This window comes from Mytilus edulis, chromosome 10 (assembly GCF_963676685.1).
Source record: "Mytilus edulis chromosome 10, xbMytEdul2.2, whole genome shotgun sequence".
NCBI lineage: Eukaryota > Metazoa > Mollusca > Bivalvia > Mytilida > Mytilidae > Mytilus > Mytilus edulis.
This window is the reverse complement of record NC_092353.1, coordinates 2498158-2513079: the sequence shown is the minus strand read 5'-3', so window position 1 is coordinate 2513079 and position 14922 is coordinate 2498158. Positions and strand designations below refer to the sequence as shown.

At 30.8% G+C, this 14922-nt stretch overlaps 1 protein-coding gene across 10 annotated transcripts in view; it reads left to right on the top strand.

Moving 5' to 3' along the window:
• LOC139493136 (lebercilin-like) overlaps positions 1–14922 on the top strand; it is a 21658-nt gene extending 6736 nt beyond the window's left edge. For 2 of the 10 annotated variants that reach the window (XM_071281300.1, XM_071281299.1), the window contains exons 4-8: positions 2551–2688; positions 3156–3359; positions 4301–4555; positions 8628–8738; positions 9981–14922. In XM_071281300.1, the coding sequence (XP_071137401.1) occupies positions 2551–2688; positions 3156–3359; positions 4301–4555; positions 8628–8738; positions 9981–11144 (1872 nt within the window). In that variant the 3' untranslated portion in view covers positions 11145–14922. Of the gene's footprint in view, positions 1–2550; positions 2689–3155; positions 3360–3849; positions 3871–4300; positions 4556–4778; positions 4800–6818; positions 6897–8627; positions 8739–9980 lie in introns of all 10 variants that reach the window. The other 8 variants (XM_071281308.1, XM_071281307.1, XM_071281302.1 and 5 more) reach the window with 7 other exon arrangements.

The following is a 14922-nucleotide window of genomic DNA, read 5'->3' as shown; positions in this document are numbered from 1 at the left end:
TTTCCTTTTTTATTTGTATTTCAAGAGAAATTAACAATTCAGGGGAGCTTACTCTCTAATTTGCTATCATCCTTTAACAAAAGTTATCTCGAGATTTCTTACATTACTAGACACAAAGAAACAAAAGACCTTTTTTGACTCAGGTTGAGGGTAACTTATGGGATGGTTTGGCCATGTTTTGAAATTCTTTTGAAGAATATGCTACTGAAACAGTTTGTCAGCACAACTCCTCTAAAACCGCAAAACAAAATTTTGATGAAACTATAGATGATTAGGACATACTCTATAGAAATTTTTATCAGTTGACTTTTGTAGATCCTAAGATGTATGATTCTTTAAACTTTTTTGTTGAGTTGTAATTGCAAAACAAATCAGTTTTGATTTTTTTCTGCATACATTTATTTGTATTGGCAAGAAAGATGTCTGTGGACTTGTTGTCACCAATAATTGCATGACTAAGCAACAATTAAACCAAGAAACTTTTGACAAAAACTGGTGAAATATTTTTCAACAAAGGAATGAAAATTTGTGTTTATACCTTAAAATAAACAAAAATCAATCTGAACTATTTTGAAAAGTAAGTCCTGAAGGTATATATTCTTTGCACATGTCTATATTGCATATGAAAAATTTTAACGGGGAAAATCACTTTAATTTATATGTTATATATATGCATATATACATTGTATATACATGTATCAAAGGTGCCTTGTTCCACTGTGTTTTTCCTTTAGTTATCATCATGATCATGGAAATCAAATCTCTTATATATCTCTGAACCTTCATCTTATATTTGATCAGTTGATTTGACAGGTATTTTCTGATCAATAAGACAATTGATGATCAATAATTTCTCTTGTCATTAATTTTTTACATTCAATCTCCTATTGTTATACGTATACCCAGTGATTTGTTTATATTATTATCACTGTCTAGTACATTAATCATTGAACATGCAATCTTTATGGTCATGGCAAATTTTGTTGGGAATTTATTATCCAGGAAGTTTAGGATGAAGATAGTAAATGTTTTTGAAATTATAGTCATGATAGTGACACCTGCACTAGAAATATTCTAGTAGGATATGTACAAAGGATTAGAATTTGTCAATGGGCCAATACACAATAGATTTTTAATAACAATCAATAATGAAGGATTTGACCCCTGGGGCAGTCAACCATATTTATCTTTATTGAGTGCCATTAAATAATCCTTTAAAACTATTAAAGACAGGGGTATTATCTGGACAGATCTTTGTTGTGGTTTTTAAAGTTATGAAAATAATGTGAAATTGATGATTGTTTATAAACATTTGAAGTCAATTGACCAATTGCTATTACAAGAGAAAATTATACTGATTTATTAAAACCAACAAATGATCCCTTAAATACAAAATATAGTTGCTATAAAAAACGACATCTTTGGAAAATAATCAAATTCTAAAGATCGACATTTACTGAACATGTAAATTCAGAAATTATCAAGTGTATTTATAATTGCGATTTTGTCATTTTAGACTAAAGGTAAAACGCGATTATAATTTTTGAGATATTTATTTGAAAGAAAAATCCTGTTGAATTCATATAAAATTCAAAATGCAAGTTTAGATTATTGGATTATAACACTGTCTCATTTTCCCAATAAAAAAACATTGCAATAATTTCAGAATTTACAGTACTTTCTAGTGGAGACAATAAAAACTGTAAATTTATTGTGCTGTACTTTTATTTTAATTTTATTTTTTTGTCTTATCTGTTAAGATACAATGTAGGGGCAATTGCTGTAAGCAAGATATAGGGATTACTGTCAAGTCAAGAAATGGGCTGAAAAATTGTAAAAATTAAGCGTTTTGCACAGGATAACCAACTTTGGGGCAAATTTCAATCCATCCAACCCCCACCAACTTTGCCTCCTTACCACAACCACCTCGGCCGCCCCCTTGAACCAATATCTTAGATTAAGAAATGGAAATAATATGCATCAGCAGCAAGGTACAACTCATTTGCATATAATTTGCAAATAAACGAAAATTATACATTTTCTAAAAACAATTCAGCATGGTAAGGGTTAATATGTACATGTATATATATACAAGGCAAAATTTATTACACTTCAAATAAACCAAATGATCAGTTCTTGCAAAAACCAAATGTCAGGCAATTTCTAAAAATAGATTAGGATTGTAATTTACAAAATTTACAAAATGACAACGAAGAAGGTATCTATCAAAAACTTCTAAAGTTCAGAAATTTTTGATAGATGCCTTGAATTGTTAGCCATTTTCTTGCTAAATATACCAAGTCTAACAGACTAACTAAACAAGGGAGGTGGCAATTCTCAGAGCTATATCAAATTGTGTATTGTCAAAATTAACATGATAGATTATAAGAATGATGTTCTGAGAGAGAGAGAAACTTTTTTATTAAATTCTTAGGCAACAGTGTATGCCAACTCACGCCCAACTGTCGTAGCCCACTTTTATAATCATGATATTTGATTTAAAGATAAACTTGTAGTTTGAATGATTTGATGTTTCTTTTCTTTATATAGGAATTAGAGAAACATATTAATCATTTAAACAAGAATCATCGTCATGAGTTAGGAATAGAAATAGCACGTCACAGAGATTTTCAGAAACAGATGGAAAGTTTACGGAATGACAACGAAGAATTACAGAATAGATTAAAGGTTTGTTTACTAATCTTTCTTACAAAATTTGTATTAGGGTTTGATATATATATGAATAATACTTGGAGTTAAAGGATGTACATGGATGATACAGCAATGAAACACAACTAACCAAAGAACCTCCCGAAACTTACAGTATTCCAAAACAACACATTAAACATAATTACATAAACCATAAAATACAGGTAATGAAGTTAAAAAGAACTGCTGGTATACTTAAGTCAGTAAATATCAACACAGGTATCTAGACAAAAATATAGAAAAAGACAACACTCAAAATCATGCATAGATTTCCTGTTAAACCAGTTTCCTTTTACTTCTCACAGATCATTGTTTAAATGAAATTCACCAGGTTGAAAAATGAAAGTAACAAAATGTCATAGATATGACCCAATAATATAGTCCTTTAACTTTGTCATTTCTTAAAGTTTTTATTGGTTTGAAATTTGTTAAATTTATCATTCCAGGAAAAAGTAAAAGCTGTTGAACTAGCAAATATTTACAGTTTACGGAAAGGTAAAAAATTACCTGCTTCATATAGCGGAACGCCAAATAGAACGCCTCCACCAGGACGTAGAAAACGCAATCCATCGCTACATGATATAACACCTAGAGAGAAAATGAAAATGTTTGAGGACAAGCGGAAAGAAGAAGAACGTCTCCAAAGAGAGGTAGTTTATTTATTATGTTCTGAATCTTGTTTATTTACAGTACTAGTGTATAAATCTCTTTACATACATTTGCCTGTTCATCATGTTTTAATATTATAGCAGAGTGTATCAGAATGTTTTCAAACTTGAATCTTAAATCTAAAACCAAAAAAAAATCATGCAGTTATTTTTTTAAAGCAGCTTTGATTATTTTATCCTAGGTTCTTATGGTGTTGGAGACACCTATTGAATTGATCTAGGTCAGTCATAGCAAACTGCAGAAGTTGTATGTAGTCATTCAGTTTCCTGAACATATTCTGAATTTAGGTACATCGATCTATCTAGCATTTAGTCTGTAAACTCTTGTGTTAACAAATTGCAAGTTATTACATTTTCTATTTTCTATTTTGCTGTAAAAAGGCAATAGATATTGTAAATGTAGAAAGTCTTATAAAGTAAGATATATCCTAAATGAACAAATGAGTAAAAGGTTATGTATCAATATTTACAGATGTATTGGAAAGTTAAAGAGGTGGGTTGATGAATTTTGTATGTTTCATGGTCAAGGGTGTCTTGTGTTGTGGTGTTTCAGGTGTATGCAATAAAAGTTTGGTTTTAGAAGAAGCTATATTTTTAAGAGTTATTCAGTTATTCTAACTTTCCATGCAGATTAATTTCTGTGGGAATAAGTATATTTACACAGTGTTTCACATTATGTAGGATGTTAAACCAAATGTTTTATAAGATGATTCACAGTACAATGATTGTGTTTTTTGTTTTGTTTCTCATTATGTTGGATGTTAAACCAATCCTTAAATATGTTGATTCACAGTACTTTGGTTGTAATTTTTGTTTTGTTTCACATTATTGGGAAGGGAGATAATTCAATTAGTGTTTCACATTCTGTGTGTGGTGTTGTGTCCTTAGCTTTGTGTATTGTTTTTTTTTTAATTATTGCACAGTTTCAGAGAGGTGATGGACCTAAAATGGCTTTCCAAACAGCAGGCAGTAGTAATAGAAGTATCCATAAAAATAAAGAGTCTAAAAAACAGCCAAACCTTACCTATCGATCAACGCAAAATAACAGCTTTGATAAAGACAGAGAATTTGATAGCAAAAAAACTAGCAATGACCTGAACTCCTCGTATGATAAGGGACATAGTGGGACAAATTATAGTTCTGAACCACATGGTTATGACTATAGTACTACACAAGAGGTACTCACTTTGTTTGATGTTGTGTTCACCTTGTACCACACACCTTTGTTTAGTTCTGTTAAGTTTTCACCAAATGTTAAGTTGTGCATGTGTTGTATTTGAGTTTCCTTTTGTGTTGAAGCATCAGGGTTGGAAATACAAAACAAATGTCTTTATAAGTAAAATTAATATAGATGTATAATTTTGCCTGTTATTATTAACAAAATTTGTTTGACCATTTCAGTTCCATTTGAGAATAAGAAAAGTCAGTTCAGTTTGTTTTTATGTAGATTTATGCATGAACACATTTCCTTATGGCAATGTCTTTATTGGTTTGCATGAACAAAATTGCATGTGTCAGTTTTGTATTATTATTACATTTTTAGCTCACCTGGTCCGTCGTCGTCGTCCGTCGTCGTTAACTTTTACAAAAATCTTCTCCTCTGAAACTACTGGGCCAAATTAAACCAAACTTGGCCACAATCATTATTGGGGTATGTAGTTTAAAAAATGTGTGGCGTGACCCGGCCAACCAACCAAGATGGCCGCCATGGCTAAAAATAGAACATAGGGGTAAAATGCATTTTTTGGCTTGTAACTCAAAAACCAAAGCATTTAGAGCAAATCTGACATGGGGTAAAATTGTTTAGCAGGTCAAGATCTATCTGCCCTGAAATTTTCAGATGAATCGGACAACCCGTTGTTGGGTTGCTGCCCCTGAATTGATAATTTTAAGGAAATTTTGCTGTTTTTGGTTATTATCTTGAATATTATTATAGATAGAGATAAACTGTAAACAGCAATAATGTTCAGCAAAGTAGGATTTACAAATAAGTCAACATGACCGAAATGGTCAGTTGACCCCTTTAGGAGTTATTGCCCTTTTTAGTCCATTTTTAACCATTTTTCGTAAATCTTAGGTATCTTTTACAAAAATCTTCTCCTCTGAAACTACTGGGACAAATTAATCCAAACTTGGCCACAATCATCATTGGGGTATGTAGTTTAAAAAATGTGTGGCGTGACCCGGCCAACCAACCAAGATGGCCGCCATGGCTAAAAATAGAACATAGGGGTAAAATGCAGTTTTTGGCTTATTACTCAAAAACCAAAGCATTTAGAGCAAATCTGACAGGATAAAATTGTTAACCAGGTCAAGATCTATCTGCCCTGAAATTTTCAGATGAATCGGACATTCTGTTGTTGGGTTACTGCCCCTGAAATGGTAATTTTAAGGAAATTTTGCTGTTTTTGGTTATTATCTTGAATATTATTATAGATAGAGATAAACTGTAAACAGCAATAATGTTCAGCAAAGTAAGATCTACAAATAAGTCAACATGACCAAAATGGTCAGTTGACCACTTTAGGAGTTATTGCCCTTTATAGTCAATTTTTAACCAGTTTTCGTAAATCTTAGTAATCTTTTAGAAAAATCTTCTCCTCTGAAACTACTGGGCCAAATTTAACCAAACTTAGCCATAATTGGGGTATCTAGTTTAAAAAATGTGTCCAGTAACTCGGCCAACAAACCAAGATGGCCGCCATGGCTAAAAATAGAACATGGGGGTAAAATGCAGTTTTTGGCTTATAACTCAAAAACCAAAGCATTAAGAGCAAATCTGACAGGAAGTAAAATTGTTGATCAGGTCACGATCTATCTGCCCTGGAATTTTCAGATGAATCGGATAATTGGTTGTTAGGTTGCTGCCCCTGAATTGGTAATTTTGAGGAAATTTTGCTGTTTTTTTTGTTATCTTGAATATTATTATAGATAGAGATAAACTGTTAACAGCAATAATGTACAGCAAAGTAAGAACTAAAAATAAGTCACTATGACCAAAATAGTCAATTGACCCCCTAAGGAGTTATTGCCCTTCATAGTCAATTTTTAACAATTTTGTTAAAATTTGAAGATTTTCAATAACATTTTCCACAGAAAGTACTGTTATAGATAGAGATAATTGTAAGCAGCAAGAATGTTTAGTAAAGTAAGATCTACAAACACATCACCATCACCAAAACACAATTTTGTCATGAATCCATCTGTGTCCATTGTTTAATATTCACAAAGACCAAGGTGAGCGACACAGGCTCTTTAGAGCCTCTAGTTTTTGTAATTTAAAATTGCTGGAATCATATATATATTTCTGATTTCATTGGGTTTTTTTTTGGGAGAGGGGGCAATGAGTTGATCATTAATAGTATTTATTTTTCACTTGCAGATAATAATTTTTTTTTTTAAATTTTTCACCAAGATATTTTTTTAATTCTAATTTACTAGCCTAACAGAAATTCTGAGCAAGGTGTTTTTTCTAAACCCCTGATGTTTGGGAGTAAACAGAAAGGACCAATAGATCAGGTAGTTCTTGGAGTGCTGTGCAGAGTTTTGTACCCTGTCTTCTATGTTTTGATGTCTTAAGAGTACTTTATGTTACAGAGCTTAAAACTCTATGTGCAGTTTGATACAAGCTTAAAAACAGATCATAACTTTTTTTTTATCTTGACTTGATTAAATATAACTTTTGAGCTACCACAAAACTTTTTCAAGCTAATATACATGTATTAAGTTCTAAAGTACAGTATCAGTGGAGAAAATATGTTTAAAGCAGTGATTCTTTAAAACTGAGATTTTTTATATGTTCAGATGTTTGCTTATAGCTGGAAAAAATACTCATCCAAGAATATTATGTCATAATAAATCACAAGAACTTTACTGCGAGATTTTTTTTTTACTGTGTAAATATATATAGTAAATAAAAAAATTATCAACTTGGCTTCTCTGGTCATTTTATAATTTTACCAAAATCAGATTTTACAGATAGTCTTCAACATGTCCTCAAAATGTAATATCTATCAACTAAGAAACATTAATGGCATTTGAAATGATATATTTTTTCTAGAAATATTCCTAAATCAGACCAAAATATCACTATAAGTAATATAAGTTATAAGGAATGGTCATTTTTAATTTTCATATAAAAACAAAATTTGTGACCAATTAAGTATTTGCACATAATTTTGTTGAAATTTCATTTTATAGTTTTCATAATCATATGTGCTTTATAGATAAACAGGAATTCTGATGAAGGAATTTTCTCGAAGCCAATGTTGAGCAACCGTAGAGAGAATAACCCCTATCAGCTTTCATATGAAAAGGTAGCATTGGTTTTGTAAATAAAAGACAAAAGTTTTCTAATCAAACATTTATTATTTGTAAAATAATTTTTTTGTTTATTCATCTGCACATTTAAGAATAATTTGTTACTATTCTTTTGATATCAGCATTTAAACACCATATGCCAATCTTTTGTCAATTGTTTTACTAGTGTTGTCAATAAATTAAAAGGTTAAAGTTTTTAAAAGTTTTTATAGAAAAATAATTGCAATACATTCAATGGGGTTTTCTGTTAAATAAAGAAATGATCGTAAATAATTTGACTTGACACTATGCAAAGAATGTAATAATTAGAGATAAGGATAAAAAATAATGACGATACATTCCATTTTCTACAGAAAAAAGAGAAGTTTTCTGATCAATCATCAGTATTTTCCAAACCTCCCTTATACAGAAGGGGAGATAACTCCAGCAGTTACCCAGACAAGGTATTCCTCCAGAATCACAGATTTGATTGGATAACTCTGTACACTGTGCTATACATAATGAATGTTATAACATGTATTACACTTTCAGGATTTCCCTTGCCGTGTGACACATCAACTAATGAGAATCTTTTTTTGCAGCATTTGTATATATTTAATATTTAAGAAAAGTTTTAATCTCAATGTTTGCATGCAAACGCTTGCAATTTTTACTTAGCACTGCATGATAAGTTATAGAAAAATCCCCTGTATTTTAGAATCCCTGCATGATCCTTTATAAGTTAACAGTGATTTATGTAAAACAACTACCAAGTCCTATTCAGCAGTATATAACTTTAACATCTTTTAAAAAATGGATCTTTATATTTACCATTAAAACAAAATTGACCTTATGACTATGATTCAACACAACTATTAATAGAAAAAGTAGACAAGGAAAAGATGAGTATGATAAAAAAATCTAAGCTGTACTTCATCATTTCATTGGCAGAAAAAACACAGGACTGTCCGTCAGAAAGAAAAAATCAGTGCCAATCCGACCTTCCTAACAGAAAGCAATGAGTACAGTCCCTCTCAACCAAACTCTGATAGGCAACCTAAGGTATCACATCTGTGTTCTATAGTCTACCTGTCACTAATCAGTAGTATATAGTTCTTGCATGATTATCTCCCTTGTTCTGCTTTGATATAGTAACAAGTTGCCTTGTCAGTTATTGTTTTATTTGTTTGTATTTTTGTCTAATTTTCCCAACTTTGATAAATGTAACCTTCTGCTGTTTGAATCTTTTCATGTACATATAGCAATATATCTTTAATGTAGCTTTTTAACATTTATAATGCAAAATATACGAAGCAGTCTCTTGCTTTTTGTCTCTGTGTTCAAAGTCACGAGACATTCAGTTGTATTGTTAGCCCCAGAAATAGTATCCATTTGTAGATGTGATTAGATTTGTCAGATATATAAGACACATATACCCATAGGTACTTAATTTGCAGTAATTAGTAGTACAGTATCCAGTCACTGTACTAAGTATATCTGTATTAACAGTTCTATAGTGTATACACTATATAGTAGCTTTATTCCTATTAGCATTCACTGTATCTGCTATCACTATTTAAACTTAGTTTATGTTAGTAATATAGGTTCCATATCAGAATAAAGTAAAGAAGCATACAACATCTTTTAGCTTTATGCCATACATCCGTTACTGAAGGAGCATTAATAATTAATCCAAAAGCCCGTGTGCAAATAATTGTGAATATAATATTAATATAGTAATATTGAATAAGATATATACCTTTATTTTTGCATTATATGAAATGAATACATAAGATTTGGTGTATAGTAGAAAGGCCAGCTCTTCAAAATTAACTGTGTAAATGGGATCTTGTGTCTTGGTGTATTTTTTATTCGTAACACAGAAAGATAAGATTTCCCTTGACAATTATAAATGTCACTGGAAGAAGATTTCGCTGTAGATCATGACCTTCTCACTGATGAATTATTGATTGTACTGTATAAATAGTTAGGGTGTTTATTCAGCTTTGATAGACATTCAGGTGATACAGGGTTGTATACAGAGCTGTACCATGGAGGAATATATGGTTAAATATTGTTTATTTTGTTGAGTAATTATTTTAATCTTGTAAAATTAGTGAATGGTGTAATTTAGCTGTTGTTTTAATACCGCTGAAACTGCATGTAATTTGTATTTAAACACTAAGCTTTTTGTTTTATAGCATTTGCAGTTAATTAATATTTAAAAATCAGAAATGTTTATACTTCCCATTTGATCAATATGACAATTTTCTCTATTTATGTTTGAATCTTCATTTTTTTCAGCAACAAGAAAGACATAAGAGAGACAGAGAGGAGCAGCTAAGACAAAGAGCTGAGGAGGACGACCGAAGGAGACAGAGGGAGAGGGACGATCAAGAAATGAGGGAATTAGAACAGTTAGAACAGGAGAGAAGGCAGAGGGAGTCTAGGGATAGGGAGGAACAGAGGAAACGGGACCAGGAAGCAGAGGAATGGATGAAGAAAATGGAGGGTGAGAAAAGACAAAGGGAGTCGGAGGAACATAGAGTGAGAGAAGAACAGCAGAGGAAGGAGAGGGAAGAAAGAGAAAGACGAGATAAGGAAAGACATGAACAGGAAAGAAGGGCAAGAGACGAAAAAGATAGAATGGAAATGGATGTTCAGCTGGCAGAGGAGCGAATGAAGAAAGATGAATTACTGAAGAAGTTACGATTGATTGATGAAGGACAGAACAAACAGGAGGAAAAGAAAACAACAGGAGGAGGAAGTGAATTGTTTTTTGTTACCTCCAATAAACAGAGGCGTGACAGTGATGCCGGGTCTGCCACGTCTAGTAAGAAAAGTAGTTATTCATTTACTAAACCTGTTGAAAATATGCATCATGGTAAACCAGCAAGAGATGATGTCACAGTTCCTTACATCGAACGTCAGAAAAAACATTCACCTCCTGTCGGTGGCTACCAGCCATCATTTGGCATGAGTAGTGGGATAACAGGAGGTGGTAAAAAGACTAAAAAATCTACTGGTCAGGTGATCTTTGATGATTATGACAAAGATGACAAAGCCAAGAAACCACCAATAAACAAAAAAGGGGACTTAATGTCAGAACTGTTTGGAAATCAGGCGAGTAAACCAACAAAGTCCACGGATTTAGATAGTAGTGAGGATGTTTTCAAACCACCTGTAAGGAACACAAAAACAACGGCAACTAAAACATCAGGTTTTCCCTGGGAGGATAATAATAAAAAATCAACTACAACAAATTCACTAATGGGTGAACGAGCATCGTCATTGTTTGGAGGTGGGGGCAGTGGTATTTTAGATGATAATGACTCATCGGTGTTCGATTCATCGAAAATGTTGCCAAAGAGAGGCAGGCAACCAAACACAACATTTCAGGCAAAGCCAGCTGTTTCTGCAATAGACCATTCCCATTTTGATGATGATATTGAAGAAGTTATGTTGTAGTGTTTAGGTTCTCATTGAAATAGAAAAATTCAGGGAAATATGATAGCTAGAGTGCTTATGCAAGTTTGAAATTGTTCCTGTGAAATTCACACAGATTTCTTGAGAGTATGATGTACCTTTCAGACAATTCCGACTTGTCATTCTCAATGAAACAGAGAAAGCACAGTGATTTGACAGTAACTGGAAATGGTGTACATGGCATTGCTGTACAGAGCATGGTTCACAACACAAGTGAACAAACCAAGATCTACAAGAGAAAGGCCAAAATGTGACAATGAGAAATGTGAGCTTTCATAAACTAGATTTATGTATGGTAAAATGTCTGACAGCATAAATTTGTTTCATTAGAAAATAAGAGAGTTACAAGAAAACTGTCATGTCAACTTATTAAATGCTAAGAATGAAGGTACAAATTTTCGATTTCGAGTACATACATTTTTTTTTAGCTAATTTTGACATAAATTACATGTAGGAGGAATTTGTGTAATAATCATGAAAGCGATCCTCTCAATGGAATCAAAGGGTTACAAAAATGCACTATCAAACCATCATAGACGTGTTACTCAAATAAACACCACTTTGGCAATCAAATCAGAAGCATTCTTTTTGCAAACGTTGATTAAAGCTATGTTGGAAATTTCTTAAATTTGCCTTACTACTTTTTGTCCTTGACTTTAAACAGTCTTTGTTTGAGGATTAAAAAAAATCATGAAGTTTTAAATTTGCTCTTTCAGACTATTAACATTGACATTTTTTAAGTTAAAAAAATACATACCGGTAGGAAGAAGCGAGATGGAATGATTTTCTCAAGGTGTATCTCGTACATTTACTTTCCTTCTAATGCACAGAAGAAAAACCATAATCAATAATGTATTAAATAAAGTAAATAAAGTAAATAATTGAAACTTGACAAAATACTGGCATCATTCTTAGTTTTAGAAAATAAACTATTTCTATATCATGTATAAGGTATAGCTGATAATGGTACCAGCACAAAAGGGAAGAAATTTATAGTAGCTTTAGATGAATAGAGTAGAAAAATCAAATATAGCAGTGACTGTAATTGTGCCAATTATAAAAGTGATAGTCATATAATTATCTACAGTAATAGTTATAGAATGTTTGTATGTACATTTACATGTATGTTTGCATGTACATGGAATAATGCCTGAGTTTGTTGATAATTTATAATTAGACAAGTATAGTTAGTCTTGTCTTTCAACTTAATGTTCATCAATAAATAAGTTAAAACAAATACCTGAATGAGAATCTCTTATACACTTTTAAATTCAATGTATAGGAATGAAAATCCTAAATATTGGAGCACCCATTTAAGGATTTCAGAAAAAGATTTATTTTTAACAGATGAAAAGCTCAAATTCTCTGAACTGAAATGGCATATAATTTTGTAAAACTGTGCTTTATACATTATTTAGGAACAAAAACATTCTACTTTAAAAATAATACTTTTTTACAATATAATTTAAATAAAGTTGTAGCTTTTGATTAACATTTAGTGGTGCTACCGTTTGGAATTATTTGAAGCTTGCTTCTTTGTGAAGATTATCTGTATAATAAAGTGCTATAGAATAAAATTGCAGCAAGTTTGTAATGAACAATTATTTATTTATTTACTCTTGTTAATTTATGTTTGTTTATTTTGTTGTGTACATGTTTGTCTGTATTGAGTGAAATTAGTGAATTGTCTCCCCTTCCTGACAAATTTTTAAATAATGAAAGTAATAAAATAAAACTTGATTTTACTTATAATTTCTAACATCAACACAAATTTCCAATGTATTGTAAGTATGATTGAGAGATTATATCACTTCAACTAATGTAACAAAAAGGATACATATATCTATCCTAAGGGGAGATAATTACACATTAAAAATTCACAAATTAGGAGCTGTAAATTATCTGTATGTTTACAGAGTCTATTGAAATCAGCATATGACTGTATGACTACTGCAATTCTTAATTGACAGTTTATGAGAAAAAAATCACAAAAAATTGATTCTTCATAAAAAACTATTTAGTTCATTGGCAAATGCACATTACAGTACATGAAGACAAGAACTGGAATGACTTATTGATATTCCTGTCAAAAGAAAATTCTATATTTTATATTGATTTATAATCTGAAGTGAATAATAAACAACTGTTTTTACACTGTTATAAGTTTTATTGTGTTTACAGTCAGACGAAAATCCATTTTAAAGTCTGCTAAGATAATTTACAGTACCTAAATGTGACATTTACTTTCTTTCATGTGTACACATTGTTTTTAAGTGAATGACCTATTTATTTATGTAAATATGTAACGTCTGTGATATAGAAGTATTCCGTCCTGGTTTGTCTCTGCCATATTGTCATGACATTAATCAATGTTTACTATTTGTTCTGTTTTAATTATTTATATTTATGATTATCTTGAGAAAAACTTTTATCTGTTTATGTTTTGTCCAGAACAAATCTTAATTGCAATAATATCTCACACTCACAGTGGGTTTGAAGATCTGAATGTATCAAACTGTTTCAGTACTTTCATTTGATTGTCTGAAGTTATAATTTGTTTTAAACTGTTACGACTTTTATATGTTTTAAATCACCATGCCTCTAACATTAAATTGTGTTTAAAACTGACAAAATGTTATGAGACTTAATTTTCTTCAGGTTTTAATGACAAAAATATTACTTTTATTTCTCAAAAGCATAGTTAATGACCCATGTTATCACATTAAAATATAATTCCAATTATTTCCTTGAATGATAAAGGGAGACTTTGAGGTGTTACAAGTAACTGAAATCAATTTATTTCTGTATTTAACTAACTTGATTTAGACTTTATAGCATCGAAAGTTGAATATTATGACCATTATCACAAAAATGTAAATATGAAATTTTGAATTGCATTTATGTGTGCCTCATTATGCACATGTGGAGGGTAAATACACTTTTAATAGACATTTTGTAATCCTTGAGAATCATAGTATGCTTTAAAAAACATTTAGAAAACTTCTATAGTAAATTGTCACTTGTGTGTTTTAACATGTTTAAGCTCAATCTGAAGTCTGATGATGCCCTACAAATAAGGAGGTACGCATGCTATCCATTTATCCATTATATTAACATGATTTTGGAAGGATTGAAGAATTAAATTGTTACAAAACAAAATAAAAAATATATATTGTGATTGAAGACTATAAGTGGCCATGCCATTGCCTGTTATCAATCTGCAGTAAAATATTAGAAAATTTACAAGATTTGTGTTTTGGTCTTAAAGTAATGTAAAATTTCTCTTGATAGTGATTATTTTAGGAAAAACAAATATTTCTAACATAAATTAACTATTTTCTAACATAAAACTCTTTAGTGTGACTAATTATGTTAAATGGTTCTTAGAAAATTTGAAATTGCAAAAACAATGGATTATCAGATGGCATTAAAGTACTTCTTACTTAGGGGAGGGATGTAACTTTAAACTACAGTCTTTAGTGAAAGCCATATTTTACCAATATTTAATATGAATAAATCAGATTGGATGTTAACGAGATTAAGTGACATTTTTGTCCAAGTCTAGTTTTGTTGAGACACAATCAACCTCAAACATATCGAGATATTTTACTATGATGTTTTATATTTTTGTACATGTTTTATATGTGTATGTGAGTAGTATCATTACACAATCTACAAACGACCAACATTATCATGGTCTAACATCATTACGATAATCATGACATTCTGAAGATATATAATAAAACAACAAATTATTTTA